This window comes from Gymnoscopelus microlampas (genome assembly GCF_963454915.1).
Source record: "Gymnoscopelus microlampas genome assembly, chromosome: 20".
NCBI classification, from domain to species: domain Eukaryota; kingdom Metazoa; phylum Chordata; class Actinopteri; order Myctophiformes; family Myctophidae; genus Gymnoscopelus; species Gymnoscopelus microlampas.
In genome coordinates this window covers 41,099,141-41,124,756 of record NC_139957.1, presented here as the reverse complement: position 1 = coordinate 41,124,756, position 25,616 = coordinate 41,099,141, and the positions used below count along the sequence as shown (strand labels likewise).

At 43.5% G+C, this 25,616-nt stretch overlaps 2 protein-coding genes across 2 annotated transcripts; both read left to right on the top strand.

Moving 5' to 3' along the window:
• Positions 1-3,272: 3,272 nt before the first annotated feature.
• Positions 3,273-4,391, top strand: LOC311036137 (kelch domain-containing protein 3-like; the record flags this gene model as incomplete). Its single annotated transcript, XM_084044661.1, has 2 exons — positions 3,273-3,922; positions 4,079-4,391. The coding sequence occupies 2 exons, from the start codon at positions 3,273-3,275 to the stop codon at positions 4,389-4,391; spliced, it is 963 nt and encodes a 320-aa protein (XP_083900787.1).
• A 7,243-nt stretch (positions 4,392-11,634) lies between these two features.
• Positions 11,635-23,673, top strand: LOC311036136 (ubiquitin-conjugating enzyme E2 N-like; the record flags this gene model as incomplete). Its single annotated transcript, XM_084044660.1, has 2 exons — positions 11,635-12,089; positions 23,304-23,673. 2 exons carry the CDS (start codon positions 11,635-11,637, stop codon positions 23,671-23,673), a joined length of 825 nt encoding a protein of 274 aa, XP_083900786.1.
• Positions 23,674-25,616: the final 1,943 nt, after the last annotated feature.

Below are 25,616 nucleotides of genomic sequence, written 5' to 3'. Positions count from 1 at the left end.
ATACATGTAGGCCTAATGCTGTGGAATGGACACACACACACACACACACACACACACACACACACACACACACACACACACACACACACACACACACACACACACACACACACACACACACACACACACACACACACACACACACACACACACACACACACACACACACACACACACACACGCGTGTGTGTGTGTGTGCGTGTGTGTGTGCGTTTAAAAATAGGCGATCTACAAGCTCACAATGTGTCACACCGGGACGCATTGTGAGCTATTTTCAAATGGCGAAATGTTTGTAGGGCTGAAGTGGTTAATGCATGTTTTGTAATAATAATCAAATCTACAAAGTAACTAAAGTTTTCAAATAATTGTAGTGGGGTAAAAGTACAATATTTTCCTCTGAGATGTAGTGGAGTAGATATACAAGCAGATATACAAGCTCACAGTGCGTCACTTTGTGCCGTGCTGCGTGCTTGTACAGTACATCTGCTATTTTTGAACATTTCTTTAAAAAAGTCTTGAAAGTATTCAAATATTTTAACACAAATCTTCTCTTCTGGGGTTCCCTGGCACAAAATATTTTCAGACAGGGGTCCATGGACAAACATGTATGAATTTGGGGGTCCTTGGCACAAAATAGTTTGAGAACCACTGAACTACACAACTTTTCCCTTTAACACATTCAAACCGTGAACGCATCTGTGTCATTTTAGATTTCTTTGAGCTATTCAAAGAATCGTACATTTTTTTCAAATCTTTATATATATATTTTTTTTAAGCTAAATCTTTTCACTCAAATCTTTGCTTCTGGGGGTCCCTTGAACAGCATATTTTGGGGGTCCGCGGCCAAATTCATATATCATTTTTGGGGGTCCTTGACATGAAAAAGTTTGAGCACCACTGATATAGAAACATACGTTTTTTCAAAAAACTGTAGAATTTAGAAGACATTTGTAGAATCCCCAGAAGCAAAGATTTGAGTAAAAGAATTATCGCTTTGAAAAAAATATATATATATATATATATATTCAAAGATTTGAGTAAAAGAATTATCGCTTTGAAAAAAAAAAAATATATATATATATATTCAAAGATTTGCACAAATCTTCACGATTTAAAAAAAATAGCTAGCCCAAAGAAATCTTAAAATGACACACAGATGCGTTCCCGGTCTTAATGGGTTATGTCTATTTATCCACCGTTGTGATGTGATTACAAGCCAAACGGATCATCCACCAAGAAAAAAGAAAAGTGCACAGCCGGGGCGAGTCAACCAGAGTGAAGGTAATAGTCGAGTTGACGAGCCGTAGAGCTGAAGCAGTCAGCCGGAGGTTTCAGTCCACCGAGGCAGACTCCAGGGGACAGACAGGGGCAGAATGGATGCTAACTGCTGTGCCAACACACAGGAGACAGCCGTAAGTATACAGGAGGGCTGACTGACTGACGACACACAACCTCCACTGTATGCCTGAGTGGGACGTGACCGACTGTGACAACAGAGTTTATGATCTCTAGCAGAGTAGTGGAGGATGAACCGTTGATGGTGAGCAGCACCTTGATCTCATGCCTCACACAGAGAGAGAGAGAGAGAGGTTGTAGGAGCCTGGGGCCAAAAAAATCCTTTATATTTGGTTTACAGATAATATTTATACATTTCCTCATTTTCCTCTTTAAATTGACAAATTAAAACATTCCATCATCATGTAGATTAGCGTTTGCAGGCTTCAAGGCACCAACACCAACATCAAGGAGAAGGTAAAACATCCGCACACTGGTTTAAAGACCACAAAACGTATGTTATTTGTGGCGCAACGTTTCGACTTCATCAGGCAAATATCCAGTGGTGGGAAAAGTGCTCAAATTAAAGTAAAGGTATCAATACTGCAATGTAGAAGTACTCTGTTACAGCTAAAAGTCAGGAATTGAAAATTCACTTGAGTAAAAGTACAAAAGTATTGGCATCAAAATGTACTTAAAGTACTAAAAGTAAAAGTACTAAATAGTTTGAAAATAGCAGATCTACAAGCTCACAACGCGTCGCATTGCGACGCGTTGTGAGCTTGTAGATCTGCTATTTTCAAATAGCCTAGGTATAAAATCGGGCTAAAGTGGTTAATGTATGTTTTTTTATAATATAATAATTTATATCTGCAAAGTAACTAGTAACTAAAGTTTTCAAATAATTGTAGTGGAGTAAAAGTGCAATATTTGCCTCTGAGATGTAGTGGAGTAGAAGTAAAAGTATAGACAATCGGAAATACTCCACTAAAGTAAAAGTACCTCAAAATTGTACTTAAGTATTGTACGTACTTGAATAAATGTACTTAGTAACATTACACCACTGCAAATATCTATATTTTTTGCCTGATAACGCTCCGCTACCAGGCGTTCCACATGGCCCGCAGACTTTAAAGACAAACAAATGAATGTGATTAATGGCAGACGAATGTCGATGTACTCTTTTTTTGTACTTGGCCCTTCTGGCGAGAAGGGCCAAGTACATAGGCATATATTTTTGTATTTTCTTGCCTGGCTGAATTTTTCCTTTGCTGTTGTTTTATCAATTCCATGGCAGCTGCATTTCCCCTACAGGATCAATAAAGGTATAAATCTCATCCTATCCTGATTCCACATGAGGCACTTGGTCACATCATGCTGACTTTGTCATGCAGCATGTCTTGCTTTCCAGTGTCCATTTAGAACCAACATCAACACCATCCATTTAGAATGGCTAAAAGTTAAAGACAAAATGACTGCTGCACAGCCAATTTCAACACGGAAGGTTTTACAATCCAAAACTCCATTTCGGCACAGTCAGCTGAAACACAAGTCATATACATATTTCACCAGTCATGCAACACAAGGCCGGCTTTCACTTCCCAAGGCAAACACTTTAAAAAAAAAACGCACTGTAGAATACAGAGCAATGAAAACATGGAATTTCTTGCCACTGCTAATGACCAAATCGACTCGTAAATCACTATTTAAAAAGCAAATAAAGAAATACCTGGGAATTTATTTGTAAGCAGTCTAGGTTTTTGCCATTATTACAATTGTCTTGGTAAAACTGTAAAGGAATGCACAGATAAGAGCGCCTGCACAAATTGCCGTTGTTGGGCATGTGTGACAATGGTTTGTATTGTACGTGACGACAGACCAGCTCATATATATACGGCGTTTCAATTGTTGAAGACGACTATAAGATGTTGAGAGAGTGAGAGTGTTAAATACAGGCATATATAGATATAGATTTGGAGACAGACATACGGAGATAGATGCAGTGGACGGTGCATAAGAACGTCATACGAAAGACAGACAGTTACAGGCATGTTGTCATTGCCGTGGCAGTAGGCGACAAGGTGTACTCCTTACACTACACAAACAAATTGTACCAGAAGGACGCAGACGTCCAGATCGTGGTGCGCATCCTCAACACGGTGTCCATGCGCTGGATGAAGCTGTACCCGGTGACAACCGGCAGAGGAGAAAGATCACTGGAGGTTCCCTCCAAGCGCTACGGCCACACAGCCGTGCTTATTGACAACGTCATCTACATATGGGGAGGGGTAAAGTACACAGGGGGGTACTGCAACGTGCTTTATGCGTTCGACGTGGACGCCCACAGGTGGTTCAAGCCCAAGGTTTCTGGGACCGTCCCACAGGGGAAGGGCTACCACTCGGCCTGCGTCTCTGGGAAGATCATGTACATTTATGGCGGATGCAATGTGACTCAATGCAATAATGACATCTACAAGTTTGACGCGGCCACGATGACATGGTCGGTGACCTGGTCCTTAATTAACACCAGAGGCACTCCAGGCCCCGTTTTAGAATGTCACTCTGCAACCATGATCGGCACAAGGATGCTTGTGTTTGGGGGGCATGTTGTCCTGCGCCACGAGGACCAGGACAACAACATCAGAGTGTTTGACACGGAAACCAACTGCTGGCTGAGCATGCCGTCGGCACATCCTCGTTCGGGAGGTAGCAGGTGTCATTCGGCCATAGCCTACAATGGAGAGCTGTACATATTCGGCGGATACATACTGGGCTACACCTCCAATGATCTGTGGAAATTCAGTCCAGAGACCAGCATCTGGAAGAAGGTCGAGCCCAAGGGGAAAGGTCCGTGCAGGATCTCCAAGGTAGTATGTTGCATGGTGGGCGATCGCGTCGTCCTCTTCGGAGGAAACAGACACAGGCACACGGCGAAGTCCGATCACCTGTACATCCTAGACTTGTGTCCGAGCCTGAAGACATTATGCAAGGTAACAGTTATTCGGTACCGTCTGGAGCAGTCGGAGCTCCCACACGACCTCCGGTGGGAACTGGAAGCCATGACTGCCACCAGAAAAAGAAAAAGAAAGAGCATCATAGACCACACGGCCCAATAAGGGCCGGGCTCCCATGCGTCCGTCCGTCCCTCATTAATTTTTCTCAGTGGCTTGACCAATCAATCCGAACTTGCACATGAGGCGCAGGCAGCGAGGAAGTCGATTGTTTCACTTTTCCCAAAATAGATATGCTTCATTGACCAGTGGCCCCCAGGGATCTATACCAATAGCGAATCCCTTCACCGAAAATAGCCAATCTACAAGCTCACAACGCAACACGTTGCAACGCGTTGTGAGCTTGTACATCCGCTATTTGCGATCACCACAGAATAGGAACGCTAGGATTCATGTGATTAAGCTGTTTATTGCCATTTTTGTTACAGGCTATGGGATGTGTAGTCGCAGTCGCGGTCGCGGTCGCGGTTCCATAGCCCAGATGAACGGGAATGCGGGCAATCCCCCTTTAAATGATTTATTATTTTTGAGTTGACGAGCCGTAGCTAAAGCAGTCAGCTGGAGGTCTCTGTTTACTGAGGCAGACTCCAGGGACAGGGTAAAATGGATGCTAACTGCAGTGCAGTTGGATTGCCTTTGCGTCGTTTTTAATGTGACAAACACCATGAGTTATGGACAACGGTATGTAGCTCCCAAAAATGCCGAGTGTGCATTATGGAAGTGACATTCTGGTGTGTTTATTTATGTATGTAAGTATGTATTTATTCATTTATTGTATGTATTTATTCATAATGGTTAACATATACATTAGTCATATTATAAAAGTATTAATTTCATGGGTTAAAACTAGAGGCTAATACAGGCCTACAATTAGTGCAGAGTCGTATTTCTTGTTTCTGCTCTGTCGTGATCCAGTGAATTTGTCTGAGTGCCGTGGAACTGGCCATGGTCCTGGAATCGTCACTCACTTCTGCTGTGGGGACACTTTTTTGTTTGTTTTGTTTGTTTTGTTTGTTTGTTTCATTTTCCGCCCACCGTGGAGGTGGCGACGGATGATATTCATCAATCACTGTGTTAGTTGTGTTTTCTGTATGGATGACAGCTTTCTTTGCAATTATATGTTTTGTTTGAAGACTAGAATAATTGTTTTGCACCTCAATGTGTCTGCTAGTGCTTTGATTGATAGTCTAATGTTATTATGTTATGTATATTTTTACTTGTTAATTGTTTCCATAATGTTACTTTCTCTTCCCCCCCCCCCCCCCCCCCGTTTCTTTTAATCATTTTGTTTATTGGCTATGTGACATACCGTATAAAAACATTTTTTTATATAGCCCATCTAGGGCAGTGGTTCTCAGACTCTTTCGTGCCAAGGACCCCCAAATAGACACTCATTAGACCGCGGACCCCCATTTGAAAAGATAAGCCAGGGACCCCCATAATAGAAGATTTTTATGGCTCTCTAGAAGTGATTTCAACCATTTTAATTTCAAGGACCCCCAGTTTGACATGCATTAGGGCTACGGACCCCCATTTAATGGCATTTCTATCACTTGGACCGCAATTTATATTGTAAAATCTATGTCAATTTAACTCTGAGAGTGTACAAATGGAACCAAATGGACCCGTTAGGGTCCATTTGGTTCCATTTGTACTCTCTCAGAGTTACAGACCCATAAGGGTCCATTTGGTGCCTAATCCATCATTTAGCTGGGGACCCCTTGGAACTCCCTCAAGGACCCCTGGGGGTCCCCGGACCCCACTTTGAGAACCATGGATCTAGGGGGAGTTTAATCCATTATGAACGGGAAAGCATCTGTGTAATTTGATATTTTTGCGTTGGCCATTCAAAAATAGAAGATATACAAGCTCACAGCGCGTCACTTTGTGTCGTGGACTAGCCATATTGATTCGTTCATATGATTAAATGAACGTTTCCCAAACATGGAGAGACGTGAGCTTATGAGCTCTTAGGGTGTGTTCACACCGGAGGCGAGGATATTTTCTCATGCAACGTGTTTGCATTCAAAGTCAATGCAAGTTTGCATCAGCCGGCATGAATGAACTGAACCGGACAAAAGCACAAAGACGCGAATGTGTGAAATCTTGCTTCTTCCACGTCTTCGCTCAAGTTGAAACATTTCAACTTCAGTGAAACGTCTGCCTCAAAAACAAGCAGTCAGCGTGCCTTTGACACACCGATAATGAAACTACAACTTAACAGAGACATATAGACATGTTCTCTGCAGCTGGGATGAAACGCCAGTAGTTTGTATCTAACCAGAGCTATCCTGACACCGACACTAGCCAACCGCACACCAAACTCGTTTGGGTTCACGTAGAGTCTGGGACTTCCACAACAATGTAGATGATGGTGGTGATATCTAGCCTGATTATCATACTGAAGCTGCTTGGAGCTTCAGTCTGACATAGACCATATTCACGCGGCCATGTTGCTATTAAGTTAATGAAATGCCACCCCGTTGCCACCCCGTTTTTTCAATGCAAAATGCCAACATGGCCACCATATGAATATCTTCTATTGGCTCCAGTGTAGGCTCCAGTGTAGGCGATTACAAGGGGGGGGGATTCGAATTTCCCTAAACCAATCACAAGAGGTCCACGGATCCGCCTACATCTGATGTCGTCGTACCGCTTGTTTTAGCAGATATTCGCTGATTGGCTTGTCGTTAGACCCACCCCCACCTCCGACTCTCATTGGACAATACATTTTGTACTGAATAAATCCTAGGTTCACATTACAACACCAGACCGAGAGTGGGCGGGGTCTATGATCTGGAACCATGGGCTAGGTGATATCTGCATGGTTGGCAAAAAGAAAGGACTTGGTATTTTCCGCAATAGAAGGGTGAATAGGGAGTGTGCAACCAAACGCTGGAGTCCCTGCACACAGTTTCTATCTGTTTGATGTGTCTGCAAACAAAAACAAGCCCCCATATTGGTCTTAGTCAACAAACTGGTTTCTTTTTACTCTTGACATCTGACATCCACAATCAGTCATCACGGGCAGGAGAGCTGGAGGAGGACAGCTTGACAGTAAATGATCTATGACTCTGGATGATCTTAGAATATGTAGTTGTGTTACAGTCGCCTTAGTATGTGTGTAGTTATTGACTGCATTTGTTATTGAATACATATGTCTTGGCGACCAGAATCAAGCGATATATTTTCCTCCGGCGTGAACGCACCTTTTACAGATTCACGCCGTTATGACAGTAAAGGCACTTGTGTTCAGCTTTTATTTCTTTTATTTAACTTATTATTATTTATCATAACGATGACGCCAATCAGCTTCCACATTTGGGCATGGTTTCAGCCCGCCCCAAGCACCATTGACTTATTGTCTCCGGCAGGCGTGTGCGTGTCTCGTCTGTGAGCAGCTAATCTCCGGCAACGTTGAACAGCTTGGCATGAAATTTTGCACGAACACTCACCCAGGAGACCAAGGAAAAACCTCAGCCCCAAATTATTTTTAAATCGGTCTCATGGTGGTGCTATAACAGGCCAATTTGCGTTTTGGTCAATAATTTCCTATGAATTTAATTTTGAAAAAACTTTTGCTGCTACTACTTTTATGTCCAAATAAAAAATAATCTCTCTGGAGTCATGTGATCAAGAGCTATCAATGAGATATTTCATATTCCATTATCATTGGCTATGACTGACATCCAAAGTTTCATATGAAGTTATGAATTTGATAAGCTGCAAATGTTATTTGAAATACCTTGTCTTGAATAACCTTAACAAATACCAGGAAGTCGTTAAGACAGCGAGAGCAAAATACTTCTGATATCATTTCCACCAACTCCCCTGATCGCAGGATTTTCTGATGAATGCATCCCATGCATGACATTTTTGAAGCGGTGTAGCCGCCCCCTATAAGTGAGTTTTGGACACCGACCAATCCTGCACCGTGATTGGCCAATAGTCTACAACGCATTGTATACCCCTAACCCTACCATTGTTAATGCAAATCGATACTTTTGCAAGTCAGCCAATCACATTACTGCTAGTGTCATCACCACTAACTGTAATGTGATTGGCTGACTTTGCAAATTCGCAAATTCAGGACTGTGATTGGCTAGCGAAACACATGACACATGTGCAGCCCTATGAATAGCAGTATGGACTTTAAAAAAAGTAATTAAACCTTTTTTTAAAGTGAGTCATGTTGTGATGACCACACACCGCCCACTTCACACTGGGTGTGATTTTTTACTCTCCGCAAGGAGAGTATTGTTATCACTGCGTTTTCACTTTCTAAACATGACACACCGATTGGTCAAGCCTCACGTGACATATACATGGCATCACTCTGACAGTGTCTCCGCCACTGTCAGAGTGAGGTAAGACGGGAACCATGAAATGGCTGCATGGCTGATACATAATTGGCAGATAGGACATATAGGACATTTATATAGACAGGAGGGATATGACATAGGACACTTATACAGACAGGAGGGATAGGACACTCACACAGACAGAACGGAAGAGGACACTTACCCAGACAGGTTGGATAGGACACTTACATATACAAGAGGGATAGCGACCTATAAATACATGTGTCACTGTGATAAGCCAGATTCCAATACCGAAAATCCGGCCACTTCGAACCGGAAGTAGTCAAGTAGTCGCGGTCAATTGTTCCTATCTGTCTTATTGGACAGATAGGACAGATAGGACACTTATATAGACAGGAGGGATATGACACTTACATAGACAGGACGGATAGGACAGGAGGGATAGGACACTTACACAGACAGGACGGAAGAGGACACTTACCCAGACAGGATGGATAGGACACTTACATATACAAGAGGGATAGCGACCTTCGCGACCTTCGAACCAACACAAGTCTTCTGGCGGAGAGTTGTGCTCCGAGGAGCACTTTTTCTAGTTATTATTATTCTTTGTTAAAATCACCACCTGTAACCTAACTGTCCCACTGGTCTGCCACATTGAACTACTGCCCATTACACTACCCTCCCTCATAAAGCTGGTCTCCGCCATGAAACGTGCAACTTGTCCACTTGACATTATCACCACTGCCCTCCTGAAAGATGTCCTGATCCCAGCAGTCTCTCCATCATCAATCATCAGCTCCCTGGCACTGTTCTGCTTCAAGCATGCCGTGGTACGGCCCCTCCTGAAGACACCCAAACCTCCAGAACCTTCCCTGCCCAATAGACCAATTTCTAAGATGCCATTCTTATCAAAGGTCTCGGAAATGTAATCCTGAATCAGTTAATGCCCTGCATACAGTATGTGTTTGTGTATACTGGGGACTTCATGAACTGTCTTGGTGTTATGTTGTTATGTGTTATGTTGTTCTGTTCTGTTCTGTTCTTTGCTTTGAATATGTGTTTTTCTGTTGAACAGAGTGTGAAGATGAATGTCCCTGAGGGGACAATAAAGACATTATTATACCAATATAGAATCACAGTAAGATTTCAGTCATGTTTCAAGGCATATCATAGCACCCGAGTCTGGCTCGGGTACAAATGGAACCAAATGGACCCTTACGGGTCCATTTGGTTCCATTTGTACACTCAGAGATATGGGGGGTCCTTGAAGATAAAATGTTTGAGAACCACTGTGTTACACTAAATGGAACAGAGCCTTAATTGGTAACACCTGTGAAGGAAGTAAGGAAGAGGCCAACTTTATTTCCAAAATGGCTACTGTCCATAGAGCCTTTTGGTTCACCTCTTATCTCAACAACAGAACCTTCTCTGTCAATATGGGCATGTTTTCTTCTCCCCCAGCTAGTCTCTCCTGTGGTGTCTCTCCTCAAGGCTTCATCTCAGGCCCCATCCATCACCTTGGCGTGCCTCCCTGTCCCGTCTACCACTGGGCCAAAGTTCTGCAGCCAGGCTGTTGACGTGTAGGCTACTAGGAAGAGAGAGCCCATAAACTCAGGCTCAGGGGTGACCATGCCTTTGCATTCCCATCACGTCTGCCTTCCTCCTCTGTTGAAATCGTTTAAGTCCAGGCTCAAGACTCGCTACTAGCTTATAAATCCTCTTGATGTAGCAGACCACACCGTTGGTTGCTTTTGTTGCTTTTAATGTTTACTTATGTTCTTACTCCGATTATTGATGATTGTTTATTGTTCCCTTAGCTTTATGTCCTACTGTTTATGCTGCTGTATGTCTCCTTGTAAAGCACTTTGGCCAATGACAGTTGTCTTTTTTTTTTTAACTTTGTGCTTTATTAATACATTTGATTTGATCTGTGCCTAAATGTGGGCAATCCTAGCCCCATTGTCACTTATATTGGCTATGCAGCGCAAACGGCATGCAAAGCCCGGCCAATCGGTTAAGCCGACGGCTGGGGTTGGCCAATCAGGGACTTATACAGACCAAGCGGCACAAACAGACATGACACTTCACCAACCCGTGAAGCCTATTGATGCTGTTTTATGTTCCATTGCATTCGCTGTCACTTATATCGACCATGTGGCATAAACGCTACGCGAGGCTTGGCCGATCATTTAAGCCGATGGTTTTGGTTGGCCAGTCAGGGAAGCCATAATGTACGCATCAACAATACATTCAGTGTATCCTCCTCCGGAGCCGCGTTCAGACCATAGAGTTAACAAGGGAACCAGGAGACCTGGTACTGCCAGACCCATAGTGGTTGAAATCTGAATGGCCGGGCTTCGCATGACGTGTGTCCCTTCTATGTCCCTTCTATGACGAAAGGGGCACAGACTTTTTTGGCTGGGGCCGGGGTACAAAGTGACCATGCCCATGTATGGAGAAAACAGATACAAAGCCTCATGTAAGCCCGACGCCTTGGGTCTGGCAAAAAAGAATAGAGAGGGCACCGGAAATCACCTCCCTCCCATCCACTTGCATGGAGTTGCTCACCCAGCGCACGAGGCGAAATCACCGCTTCTTCCGGGTTGGAAAATAATGTGATGGCCGTGGCCTATTTGGGGCCACTGTGACACGTTCTGCGTCACCTCGGTGACGCGTTTTGCGTCACAGAGGTGCGCAGCCCCGTGTGCAAGCTTGTGAGTCGAGCCCATTGGTCGAAACCGTTTTCGCTCGCTCATGTGCAGTGGCCCCAGGCCGCTTTAAGCTGTAGTACCTATGAATGGCCAGCATGTCCAATGCGCTTCAATGCAACCGCTGAGTTCTGGGGGCTTGGTTCAGACAGATTCTATCTCTGCTACCGTAGCAACCGTGATACCATCAAAGTACCCTGTCCAATCAGTGTGCAGCTGTGACGTTCTGACGTTGAAGACTTTGGGTTATAAATAAAACGTTGGTGAGAGCAAGAAGCAGTTACAGTCACTGCTAAGGGCCAAGGTAGATCCATGATGGCAGATCGCAGAATTATCAAGGAGACGCAGCGTTTGCTCGCAGAGCCCGTCCCGGGTATCAAAGCAGAGCCGGACGAAGGGAACGCCCGCTACTTCCATGTGGTCATTGCTGGACCCCAGGACTCACCCTTCGCGGGGGGGATATTCAAACTCGAACTCTTTCTCCCAGAGGAATACCCCATGGCTGCTCCCAAGGTACGCTTCATGACCAAAATATATCATCCCAACGTAGACAAGCTGGGAAGAATATGCCTGGACATTTTGAAAGACAAGTGGTCTCCGGCCTTGCAGATACGCACGGTGCTGCTGTCCATCCAAGCGCTACTAAACGCACCCAACCCCGACGATCCCCTGGCCAACGATGTCGCGGAGCAGTGGAAGACCAATGAAGCTCAAGCCATAGAGACAGCCAAGGCATGGACCAGGATTTATGCTGGAAACAATATCAAACTGTAAATTGCCGCAACAAGTGGGGGAAACATGGGGAGGCCGAGTGACAACAGCTTCTCATGTTCTCCCACGACCTCTTCTTACTTCATTTGCTCTTAACCACTTAAAGGCCTATATACTCTGTTGACTGGATCCCCCCCAGGGGTTTATAATAGGCCGACTACACCAAAACTCTCTGCCGAAAATAGGCTATTTTTGCCAGATGTTCTCCCTAGAATATGGATGCTAGGGTTCCATGTGGTTAAATGACACTGTTTTAAAGACATGAGGGGATGACTTCAAATGTGCATTACAAAAAGAGACGTGTCTTTGTACTAATTCACTACTGTTTAAATGCATGGGCAGTTAGTTTTGAATCTACTCTACTTGGCCTTCTTTGTCCATGGCTTTTGGGAGGCAACTGCCAACCTGCTTCAATCATAGAGTTATAATATACCTAGAGGACGGTCGGCCCGCCCCCACCTATTCATTTCAATGAATAATTCTATTGCTCTAATACTCCTCGCAGTCCCGGGGACTTTGCTTCAATGAGTGCTTTTGGAAAAGACGAATAACTGGATGTCATGTTATTTCCCACCTTTTCCCCCCTTTTTTTTCCCTGAGATGTGTTGTGAGCTTGTAGATCGATTTCGGTGAAAGGTTTTGGTGTAGAGGGGAAAGGAGGGAGCCAGGTTTAGGCCCCATGGGGCCTAAACCTGGCCTCCTCTTATTTCCCCATGGGGGACACCAGGCAGAGGAGTATAGGGTTTAACCACTCGAACCCAAGCATCTATATTTTGGGGGGAACATTAGCCTCAGCTTCTTTTTTTTTTGGTCGGTTGATTGAATTTATTGATTGAACACCTTAACAAGATTATTTATTAACAGTACTGTACAGGAAGTACAGTCAAAAGATATGCTAAAAAACTCCCTAGGGGCTTGTTCACATTGTGGTCCATTGTACTCAATTCACCAGTAATAATACATGTAATACATACAATAGAGTAAAAAACATATTGGGATAACGCTCAGTAGAATCATATGGTATATTTGCAGAGAAAGCGGTGGATTCTACTATCAGGATGTTCAAGGGGTTTATCCATGTCCACTTGTATGTTGAGAACAGGAATTATTTTAGGTTAGTTTTGAGGTTAGGGAGTCGAGAATCTGTATGTCTTTTGGAAGACATAAAAAAGACATAATTCAAAGTCATTTTGCTAGTCTGGCATGGCTCAGAGTAGCAGACAGGGTTAAGCAATTGAACCTTTGTCAAGTCCCGCCCGTGGTTGTGCCCCTCTTCGCACCCATTGGTTGCCGTTTATTGGTTGGACAAAAACCCTTTCTCTCCATCTGCTACCATTGAAATAACGGCTTTTTCAGTTGCTTCGTATTGATATACGAAGCAACTGAGTAAAAAGGAACATCTCAGGTGCAGTATAGTGACTGGGCATAAATGATGTTTTTAAAAGTTTTAGCAAATTCCACATAAACAACCACAGGAAGGAACCAGGCTGGAACAAGGCAGAAAGAGCCTGCTGGTTAGTCAGACAGGGACCAATCAGAAGGCTGACAATGGGTCAATTAAAAATGGGATTTGTTTTCAAGATAGCCGAAGAGGCTCTACCCTCAATACCTGACTAACTATCTCACTAAAGTGAGCGACATCCACAGCCACAATAATAGAGGGAGCGACAACAACGATCTGATACCACCCTCCAATAGAACAAACACGGTAAATTATCTTTCTACTGCACTGCCACCAAAGTGTGGAATGCCCTGACCCCGTCCCTTAAAAAAAATTGCATCTCTGGCTCCCTTCAAATCAGGCCTAAAAATCCATCTCTCAGGAGGCCAAAGAAGGAGGTAAACTCACTTCCCCCATAGAAAGGTGATGATGGCACTCACTGCCTACAGTTCTTTTCCTTTAACCTTTTTTTCTTCTCTGTACATATAGTGTTTTATATTTGTTGATGATATTGTATTTTGGTGTTATTTTCATGTTGATGAATTGAATACATAGGAGGACCACAATGGAAAGTCCCAGGACTTTTTTGTGTTATCGTTTTAGCTCAAATGTCTCTAATAAAGTTTTAAATCAATCAATCCACATGTTAGTGGCAGCATATAGAATGCATTTTGTCCCATGTTTGAGCCGAATCTTGGGGGAACAAGGTCAGATGAACTCCTTCTGGCCATATTTGGTGCCGCAGAGATTCGGTGTAGACAGAAAATACAACATACCCAGTGTCAGAGTATATGTTGTACACGCCTGTCTGTATGTGTCCGTTTCATGGGCATGAAACGATATGCCCATATATAGGCATATCGTCACCTTATTAAACTAATGGCCTAAGTCATTTTTTCAAGGTTTTCAGGAAAAATAAAAAACTGATCCGGAACAAAACTATATGATATTTCTTAATCATTTCACCCAAAATGTTTATAACAAATTATGACTATTTAAATAGAAATAACACTGTCTGTCAGTTATGTAACATAAGAGATTGAAATAGGTTTAAATAGGATTAAATCTGACTTAGGCCAAAATAAAAAGCAAAACAAATTACAAAATGGCCTAAATCAGTAAATAATTTGGCTTAAGTCACAAAAACATGTGACTTAGGCCAAACAAAAGGCCTATTTTGTCCTAAGTCACACTAGGGAGTTAGGCCATTATGCTAAAAGGGGCGTGAACAGCATGATCCTTTTCAATTAGGAGTTGGGCGATTTTACCAGAGGTGGCCAGTGTCATGAGGACCTGACTTAGGCAAAAATATCATTTCCTCAAAAAATGACTTAGGCCATTAGTTTAATAAGGTGACGATATCCAATATGTCCATATATAGGCATATATCAGGGATCTCCACGTATGGGCATACGTGGAGATCCCTGATATATGCCTATATATGGGCATATTGGTTGGATCTGACCAACTTTACACCGGGGACAGCTCTCCCTTGGGACCAGGGCAGGAATTTCACAGAGGTCATGAAAGCCACGGCCCTTCAGTTTGGCCTTCTGCCCCTCAAAAGAAGATCTGCCCCTCAGTCCACAGTGACCCACACTGCCCCAACCATTTCTCCATTGCCTCATTCTCGTTAATGTTTTTAAACACCAGTGTCTTTTGAATTCTTACCCATACACATCTTCAAATGAGTCCAGTGACTCTGATTAGTCCTGGGTTGAGCATGTGTGAACCTTTGACCCTACAAAAATGTGTAATTTGTAAAGGTACTAAAGAATCTATAAGTTCAATTACATTTTTTCATTTCCGTCAATTAAAAAAATCATTGTTTTGTTTGATGGCCTTCCTGCCCTGGCATTTGGCTCAAAAAACAAACAACACCAAAAGTCAAGTGGCCTTGCCCTTAAAATGACAAAGTTCCAGGCCTGCTTGGGACTCAGCGATGCATGCGCTGAGTTTGAAGTCAATCGGTCAGACGGGTCTCGAGATACGCGAAGGACAGATACGCATGCGTGCACACACACACACACACACACACACACACACACAAAATGTGCATAATAATTGTTTAAATGGACTATACTGTTGGGCACTGGCCTACTCGGGAACGATGCAAGTTGAGAATGCATTCCCCACCTGGTCATTCAATACCCATTGTACCTGATGTACGACAGAGGGCATGTCCAAATATGGAGTCAAACGTCGTAGATACAGTACATCATAAATGACTGACGTCATAGAGAGACAACATGAAGTCTGAGATCCACATGAGATCCACATGCTGTCATTAGACCCCACCTGTCTGTATAGAGCTGAGACCTGTGTGTCTCAAGCACACAACGCAAGGCGTTGTGTGCTTGTAGATCGGCTATTTTCACAACATCTACCGAGTCAAACTAAATGTAATGCCTCAACTCAAATATTATATTATATATATTATGTTGGGGGGTCCCCGGTTCAAATATGATTATTTCGTGGGGTCCCCAGTTCAAATATGATTATTTTGGGGGGTCCCCAGTTCAAATATGATTATTTTGGGGGGTCCTCAGTTCAAATATGATTATTTGGGGGGGGGTCCCCAGTTCAAATATGATTATTTTGGGGGGTCCCCAGTTCAAATATGATTATTTTGGGGGGTCCCCAGTTCAAACATGTTGATTTTGGGGGGTCGCAGCCTGACAAGGTTGAGAACCACTGCTGTACAAAATGCACACCCACCACTGTCCCACGCACTGACCTACAGGATATGTTCCCTCCACCGTACGCCAGACAGCCTACATGCTCTGAGCCTCCGAGGCTCCAAAACACCTTGGACAGAACCTTTCTCCACACTGCTGTGGCCTAATTATGCATAACAAACAGAGGTCCTCGAAATTAAAATGTGAATCACTGTATATTATATTATATGGACCTACTGTATGTTGGTATGACTGTCTGTCTATATCTGTCTATCATATGGACCTCTGTCGGTCGGTCGGTCGGTCTGTCTGTCTGTCTGTCTGTCTGTCTGTCTGTCTGTCTGTCTGTCTGTCTGTCTGTCTGTCTGTCTGTCTGTCTGTTAGTTAGTTATATGGACCTACGTATGTTGGTATGACATGTGGAGGACAGATGCACCTGTTGCCTCTGTTATTGTGCTTAAGCATGATTTAGTTCACAATTAAAGTTCCACTATGTTTTAGTTTTGTTTGTTGTGAATAACATGTTAGGAGTATGTTAATACAATACACAACTGTTGGTTGTATTTGGTCTCCCTCTCAACTCAAACTTTATAAAGCACATTCACACCAACCAAAGGTCAGAATAAAGAACAAGACTGACAATGTCAAAGAAAAACAGAATAAGAGAAAAGGACAAAAAAGGAAACTGCTCTTCTATTGAGAAATGTCAATCGTGTGGTCTGGTGGGACACCTACTGGTTGACAAGTGGTACTGACTGAAGGTCATAATGATAATAATAATAATGTGTACCCTGTTAGATGAGGGAAAAGAAAACGCAAGAGCTGAAACCTTTCCCTTCTGAACATTTCCCCCGCACAGCACAGGGAACCCGTTTTTGAATCTAGGGCATTACATATTATATCTCTGCTGTCGGGCAGAAACCAACTATGTCCAAAATATTAACTTTTCAGGAAATGAAAAAAGAAAAGAACATGTTTTTAAAACAACACAATACCATCTCATCAAAGTTGGTATTCTGACAGTTTCATTATATTATCACCACTTTTCCCACATCCATCTCAAGTGGAGTTAGGAGGTTTTTGAACATTAATGTGGAGATAGTCATGTTCATCATTGATTAGAATGAATGAATGACCTGGAGTTGGAGTTAGGTGGTTTGGCCGACAGTTTGAGGATCCAATGGAGTTAGGAGGTTTAGTCAGAAGCGCTTTGTAATACTTTTCATTGGTTCAATATTTGTAAAACCCACAGACAGACGGAAATACGAAGGTTTGTGTCCGACAGCGACTATATAGATTTAAGCACCTAAAGTGTCTTGTGTTTGATCAATTGGTTCATGTGTGTGGTTATTTTGAAAGGCAATACCCAGAAATACAAATACCTCTATAGGGCAGTAGTTCTCAAAGATTTCAATTTCAAGGCATTTCCCATAGCTCTGAGAGAGTACAAATGGTATACTGTAAGGGTCCACTTTGTTCCATTTGCACACTCTCAGAGTTACAGACCTGCAAGGGTCCATTTGGATCATCCACCCCAAGGAACCCTGAGGGGTCTCTAAACCCCACTTTGAGAACCACTGGTCTAGGGGCAGTGGTTCTCAAAGTGGGGTCTGGGGACCCCCACGGGTCCTTGAAGGGGTTCCACAGCATTGTCCAACATTCATTTGGGGGTGCTGTACGTGAGAAGGTTTGAGAACCACTGGCCTATAGGGCACCATGACCATACAAGCTGCAAATACACAGACAGTAGATGGAAAGGTTGTGTTTTTTAACAGTTATGCAATTCTGTTTTAGCACGAGTGAAGGACACAATAAGTTGGAACTGCAAAGGAAAGAAAGAAAGAAAGAAGCAGTTTGTATAATTGGTAAGACCTGAGAAGAAAGAGGCCCAAATTGTTTCCAATATGGCTGATGTGCAAAGAGCCTATTCCAAATGAACATCTTTGAAATGATGGCTGTTATGTCAAAACCTCTAGCTTGAACTTAAAAGGAAATTGCAAACTCACTCATAGAATAATTGAAATGACCAAGAGCCACACACACACACACACACACACACACACACACACACACACACACACACATATACTGTTTCCTGTTACAACTCACTGCCTTGACAACGGCAGTCACTGAACATGTTTCATTGCCACCCGGTCATTGGGTCCCAAAATGTCTCAAAATGACAGCAATGGTGCAACAGCTTGAATCACATTAGTATACAAACAGCAGACAACACAAGCAGCAGCAGCAAAGAAAGAAAGAAAGAAAGAAAGAAAGGTTCCTACCTTGAGCCGTCTTCTACTTGACTTCTTCAGTTGTGTAAGTGATGGCCAGGGTCAAACTTTGGATAGAGAGATAGAGCCCCGCAATCTCTAATTCATCCTCAGATGAGCCCTCCAGCGGAGTCTCCAGTCATCTCCATCCTCCATACATCTGACTAGCTCTCCAGTGCTTTCCTCCCCTGCTTGGAGCTTCCAGGTGTCAATGGCAGTGACCGACCAGCCTCATTCTCCTGGCTGCCATCTCACTCAGCCTTGGTCATAATTTTGGGGGTCCTTGACATGACAAAGTTTGAGCACCACTGACATGGCAACATACGGTTAGGATTTAGAAAACAATTTTAGAAATGTATTTGACCGCGGACCCCCATCTCAAAATATTTAGTTCCAGGGACCCCCCAGAAGCAAAGATTTGAGTTACAAATGTTCGCTTTAAAAAATACTAGACCTGTGCCCATCGGACACCGGCCTACTTTGGAACGATGCAAGTTGGGAACGATGGAAATAGGGAATGCATGCCCCACCCTGTTATGCAATACCCGTTATACCCGAGATCTCTGCACCTGTCTGTCTGCCTGTATCCCTTTTATGGCCATATATGGAGATCCCTGATGTTCTCTATTATGGGCATATGGGGGGGACCAGCAGTTGTGGAAAGTCCTTGTGCAGTGAGTGGTAAAAATGTCTGTGGAGAATGTCTGAAGAGTGCAAACTGACTGAGAAGTGGACTGACTAACTAATCAAATGGCAGGTGTGGGGAATTGGGCAGGTGTGGGGAATTTGGCAGGTGTGGGGAATTTGGCAAATGAAGCTTGGGCTGGGGTTGACATGGCAATCAATTGGCTCATTTAGGCCACAGCCAGAGCCTTTTCTGCTGGTTCTGGACAACCGCCTATCCGACTGAGTCCTGAGACCTACATACATACAGAGATTCGGTGCATTTATTATAAGATAGATATTCAGAGATTTGGACAAATTTATGATTTTTCAAAGATGGCAGATCTACAAGCTCATAGCGTGGCACTCGGAGTGTAGATCAGCACAAAGTCAGTGAAAACCAGTTCAAAGATGGATCAGGATCAGCAAAAAATATAAATTTTTTGATTGGATCCAGGCCAGGACAAGAAACTGCAAACAATTTGCAACTCAGAAATCTGGCCTTTCTGTGTTATCCTTTTAGCATTATTGCATGACTGTACCGCTGTACTTTTTGTAAACTGTTAAAGTATTCAACCAATCAAAAAACACTGCAACTTAATGGAAAAGAAAGTGTCAACCTCTCCTCAAGGCAGCCCACACTTCTACTGAGCTGTTTCCTGTATATACTCTGCAGACTCCACCCTTCCATTACCAATCAACCAACCACAGTATTCGAACCATCCAGCCAATATGTTCTAATCAATCAGCTAACAGGATTAACAGGCTCCTCCTCAATCAGATCTTCAGGCACCAATCACCCAACTACACAGCTAGGCTTCAACAGGCCGCTCCCCCATTACAGCGTCTTCCTGTGCAGATAAACCAAAAAGATATTAAAGAGATTCCAGTCACAACAGAATGTGCACCTTCTGTGTGACTGGGAATCTACAAGTAACAAGCAGCATAAAATACATTGAAATATGAATGTGTGCTGCTGAACTTAAACATATGGGGAAAATGTGTCTACAGGAGGCTTCTCTGTGACCAGTGGTGTAAAGTAATGAAGTACATTTACTCAAGTACTATACTATAGCAAAAGTTAGAGGAATTTTTACTTTACTTAAGTATTTCAATTTTTCAATGCTTTTACTTCTACGCCACTACATCTCAGAGGCAAATATTGTACTTTTACTCCACTACAATTATTTGAAAACTTTAGTTACTAAGAGAGATTATTAGAGAGATTTTGAATATTATAACAAAATGCTTGCGTGCGTGGAGAGCGAGAGAGAGAGCAAGAGAGAGAGAGAGAGAGAGAGAGAAGAGCTGTGGTGTACAGATAACAGTCTCTGCTTGATGGCCTGACAAATTAAATAGCAGCGCATTAAACTTTGTGTGTGTGTGTGTGTGTGTGTGTGTGTGTGTGTGTGTGTGTGTGTGTGTGTGTGTGTGTGTGTGTGTGTGTGTGTGTGTGTGTGTGTGTGCGTGCGTGTGCATGTATACCAGAGTATAATCACGATAATCACAGCCTCATTGAGCGACCACATTTAGGATCCAATAAACCACCATCACTCTGACGGCTTTAGTGTGTCTGAGAGACAATGTGTGGAGAGAGAGAGAGAGAGAGAGAGAGAGAGAGAGAGAGAGAGAGAGAGAGAGGTAATTTTTACATCCAACCAGAATGTTTTTGTGTGGACCCACACACACAGTCTTTAAGTTGCTTCATTCAATATTTAGATATTTCATATTAATTTGATCAGACACGCCTCCCTCTATCCTATAAGCCCATTGAACTTCAAACTCCATGTTAGACTCCTTGAATGCACACAGCCCTGCTTCTGGTGACTGACAGTCCTGATGGGGCTTGTTGGTCTCGGGCAGCGGTGGGCAACTTTGATGATGGAGAGGGCCACTATATTTCCACACTCACTCCAGAGGGCCACATTGCATATACTGTTGGGCAGACACCTCTTATCTCCGTACTTTTTCCGTAAATGAATGCCGTACTTTGCCATTCTATGACACAAAGGTTGTAAATCTGCTATTTTTGCTACTTTTTAATTGGAATCCTGAAAAGTTACATTTTTATTCAATTTCAAATGCATTTAGTTATACTTATGTTAACTTTATGAACTTAAATACAAATACATTGGACATAAATAAGACAATAGAAATGTAATACCAGTCATTAAGCTACTAATATATACTGAAGTAATTGAAGCGGGTCATGTTTGCATGTTTGGAATTGGAACAGCTGAAATCAATGATATATCAGTATTCCGATATTAACCTGCGGGCCTCATTAAGTGAAGGTGGGGGCCGCATGTGGCCCCCGGGCCGCCAGTTGCCCATGTATGGTCTAGGGGTTTGATCCTCACTTCGCGTGCGAGAGGTCCCGGGTTCAGATCCTTAACTTCAAATACAGTATATCTCTCCTATCAGGTTTATACGATCTGGAACCCTTGTGCGATCTTGTCTCATTTATATAAACTCTCTGTGTCAATCCCTCATCTTCTATGTCTCTTCACCCACCAGAGAGAAAGCATTCTCTCAGTGCCTAAAATCCCACACAGCACCAAAACCTCTACCTCTACATGGTTTTTCAGTCTGGTGTCTGCACCACATCTGTCACAGGCTCAAAGACAAGCTAAAACACTGAATTCAACACACGGACACCACCTGCCATTTGCACATTTCCAATGATTGCTTATTTTTTGGCAAATGTGTTCATTGACCTTGACCTAAACACATTTTCTCAATTGTTTTATGGGCCATCTTGAATTTGACCTCTCACGGTCCTCACATATCCACATCTGAAAATAGTGGATATAATGACAGCAAGGGTCATCACAATGCAATTCTTTAAGAACTGATTTTCACCCGTTTCTGTCAAGTTTTATTTGCTGGCATATTGACCTAGAGAGCAACGAATACTGTGTGTTTATGCTTATGTTTTTAAAGATACAGTACAACGCAGGACACCCAGCATTTATACCCACGGTTACACTGCCACTTGGTGGATATGCCAATACACTACAGTCCACTCTGTATTGGAACAATTGCAAGGCTCATCATTTCGCCCTTTGGCAGAAACCTTGCATCTCTATTTTTCAACATTGTATGTTTTTGAATCCCTTACTTCGTCGTACAATAGTGTCAGCCAGGCAGAAGTAGCAAAAATAGCCAATCTACAATTGTACTTTCTGTTATATGTTCACATTGAGCCCATATTCAGTTGCTCATTTCAGACAGAAGTCTTTTAAAGTGAAATGCCCCTTTTACGTTTAGTTTAGCTTAGATAGTCTCACTATACATCATTCTAATTTTGTTTACTTTAATTTGCCATAATACGGTGCTATACATTATGAATTGTTTGGTTGTTGAATTTACAGTAAATGCAACTAACATGGTTAAAATGGAGTTTGAAGTTACAAATTACCAATTTTTTGGGGGAAAGTGAAATATCCCTTTAAGTTGCTTGTATTTACTATTTAGATATTTGATATTCATTTTAGCTGCCACGCCCCCGAAATGTCCATTATTAGGCATTATGGATATCCAGTTGTCCAGAACTTCCGATCTGACTTATATGCCCATATATGGGCATGACAATTTATGGGTATATACTGATGACATCAGGGATCTCCAATCTCCATATAGGCTTAAAAGGTACATGGACTGACAGATACAGAGATCTCCATATATGGGCATAAAAGGGACACATACTCTATTACGTTTCTTTTTTATTATTTCATATTTGATTTTACATTTATATATCTTATAAATGAGGGGTCAAATACATTTCAAATGACATTATATAAACAGGTAACAAACAAAAGACACAACATCAGTTACATATTCAGGGCGCTATCACGGACGGTCGCTTACTCGCATTACAAACAATAATAAACAGCCCCTCTTTAAGGTCCGAACGGCCTCTTGTATCCGCGGTTCCGAGAGTGTCTATTATGTCCTTATATCCAAACGAAACGTAAATGTCTGTGCCCCAGTTTCGAGTCAGCACTTGAGAACCTGAGAGAGATGCTAGAGCGGATCAAGTGCGCAGGCCTGAAACTTCACCCTGCGAAGTGCAACAAGAGGTCTCCTTCTTAAGTCAAAGAGTCAGTGGAGCTGGCATCTGACGCCGGAGGGGGAAAATGTTATTGCCTATCACAGTCGCACCTTCAACAAAACGGCGAAGAACTACTGTGTCACTCGCAGAGAACTGTTGGCGGTGATCGATGCAGTGGAGCACTTCAAGCACATCCTCTGTGGCCTTCCATTGACCATCCGTACTGACCATGCTGCGTTTGAAGTGGCTCGTATCATTCAAGGAGACAGAGGGACAAGCTGCCAGATGGATGGAGCAGCTACAGGCCTTTCAGTTCACCATACAGCACAGAGCGGGTGTGAGCCACGCAAATGCAGACAAGTCTCTCACGCCGACCGTGTGCCCCAGGCTGTGGCCACTGTGACCAAGCTGAACAACGTGAAGCGGAAAACCTACAAGCTGGCGAGGTTGTCTGTCAGGCCTTGTTACCAGTGAGAGAGAGAGGGTGGGGAGATCTGACTAGGACCACTCCACTTCATCCACAGGTCGATGGCCTCTTGAAGCGTTTCATGCGGACCCTAAATGCCCAGTTGACTATCTCCGCTGCCGCTGATCAGAGTCATTGGTACTTGCAGATACCACTTATCCTCATGGCGTGTCGAAGTGCTGTCCAAGAGTCCACTGGTTGTACTCCTGCCTTGTTGATGTTGGGCAGGGAGCTGAGGACGCCACCTGACCTGGCCTATGGACGGCAACCCGATGCGCCAGACGCTTTAGCTGGGTCGGAATATGCCAGAAAGTTACAGGACCAGATGGAACTGGCCCATGGCTTCGCCAGGCAGCAGGCAGAACAGGCGGGAGCCCGTCAGAAGCGCGGCCATGACGCATTCGTCAAAGGTCAGGACTTCCAGGCTGGGGACTTGGTCTGGGTGAATGGGCCCAAGAGAGTGAAGGGCCGCTGTCCCAAGTTGGACAGCGCACGGATTGGGCCCTGCTATGTGGTCGACAGAGTGGGGGAGGTGGTGTATCGTGTGAAGCTGGCTCCTAGGCTCCTCGATGGTGGTCCGGCAGCCCATATATGGAGATAACTGACCTACCCAAGTCTGAAATCACAGAATCTCTCCAGGAACTCTATATATGGAGATAACTGACATACCAAGCTCTGCCATCAGAGACCCCCTCCTAGAGCCCCATATATGGAGCTAACCGAAAGAACACAAGTGTCAGCCTGACCTCACAAACCCTATTTGGGCATTACTGACATTGGGGCTCCATATATGGATATGACTGACATCACCCAAATGACATAGCACCACAGCCAAGAGTATAAATGAAATGAAATCCAATAGTTAATTCTCTTTCATCTGTGATACCAAAGACATCAACTACCTCTAAGAGCGAAGCAAAGTGTCCTTGTTATTTCAGATATCTGCTGTCCTCTGTGCCAAGATGGCTGACCAGCCATTCAACCAACAGGAAGCTGAAAATGGAGGTAAGCCCCTGTACAATTATTTATTAATTTAATAATTATATATATATAATATAATATATATATAACATTTGGAGAGCATCGTGAGCTTGTGAAACCCACTTACTTTCTTTCTCCCTGTGTGTGTGTGTGTGTGTGTGTGTGTGTGTGTGTGTGTGTGTGTCTGTCAGGAGCCCAGTCCAAATGGTGGAGCCGTCCTCACATCGTGGCTGCTGCCATTCTGATCATCATCGTTGGTGTGTCATTTGCACTCGGCGGTAAGGCAAATCTAATATTCCACTTCTAATTTTGTTCTTTTTTTAACAAAGAATAGCCTAATCGTAGGTAGTGGTTAATTTAATTATATGTCTGATCTCTGTTCCAGTGTGTGCGGTGGCTGCAGGTGTAACTACGAATCAGGACGTATTCATTGTTGGCGGAATACCAGCAAAGCTTCCGTCTGCTGTCAGCGTTCAACGAGTCCGTGGAGGATCTAGAAATCATATTTGCAGTGGGAACGTCGTCGACAGCCAGCACATTTACCTTCCTGCACAATGCCTCAAGTAAGTTCATTCAGCTATCTTTAATTAATATAATAGATGCATGGCATGGATTAAAGCCGTCTAAATTGAACAATTGAACAAGGAGACCTGGTACTGCCAGACCCCTAGTGGTTGAAATCTGAATGGCCACACACTTCGCATGACGTGCGTGCAGAGGAAAAGAGGGACAGACCGACTGACCGACCGACAAAGCCTCATGTAGGCCGACCCCCTGGGTCTGGCAAAAAAGACAATCACTAAATGGCATATTTGTTTTTTCTTGCAGGGAACTCAACCCAACGACTGACCTGATAGTCCAGTTTGGAAGGACCAACCTGGATGACGAGGGCGGTGAGACCAGACGCGTTAATGATTTCAGGATCCACCCAAAGTGGGATGAAAAGTAAGGATGTGCACGGCTAATCAAA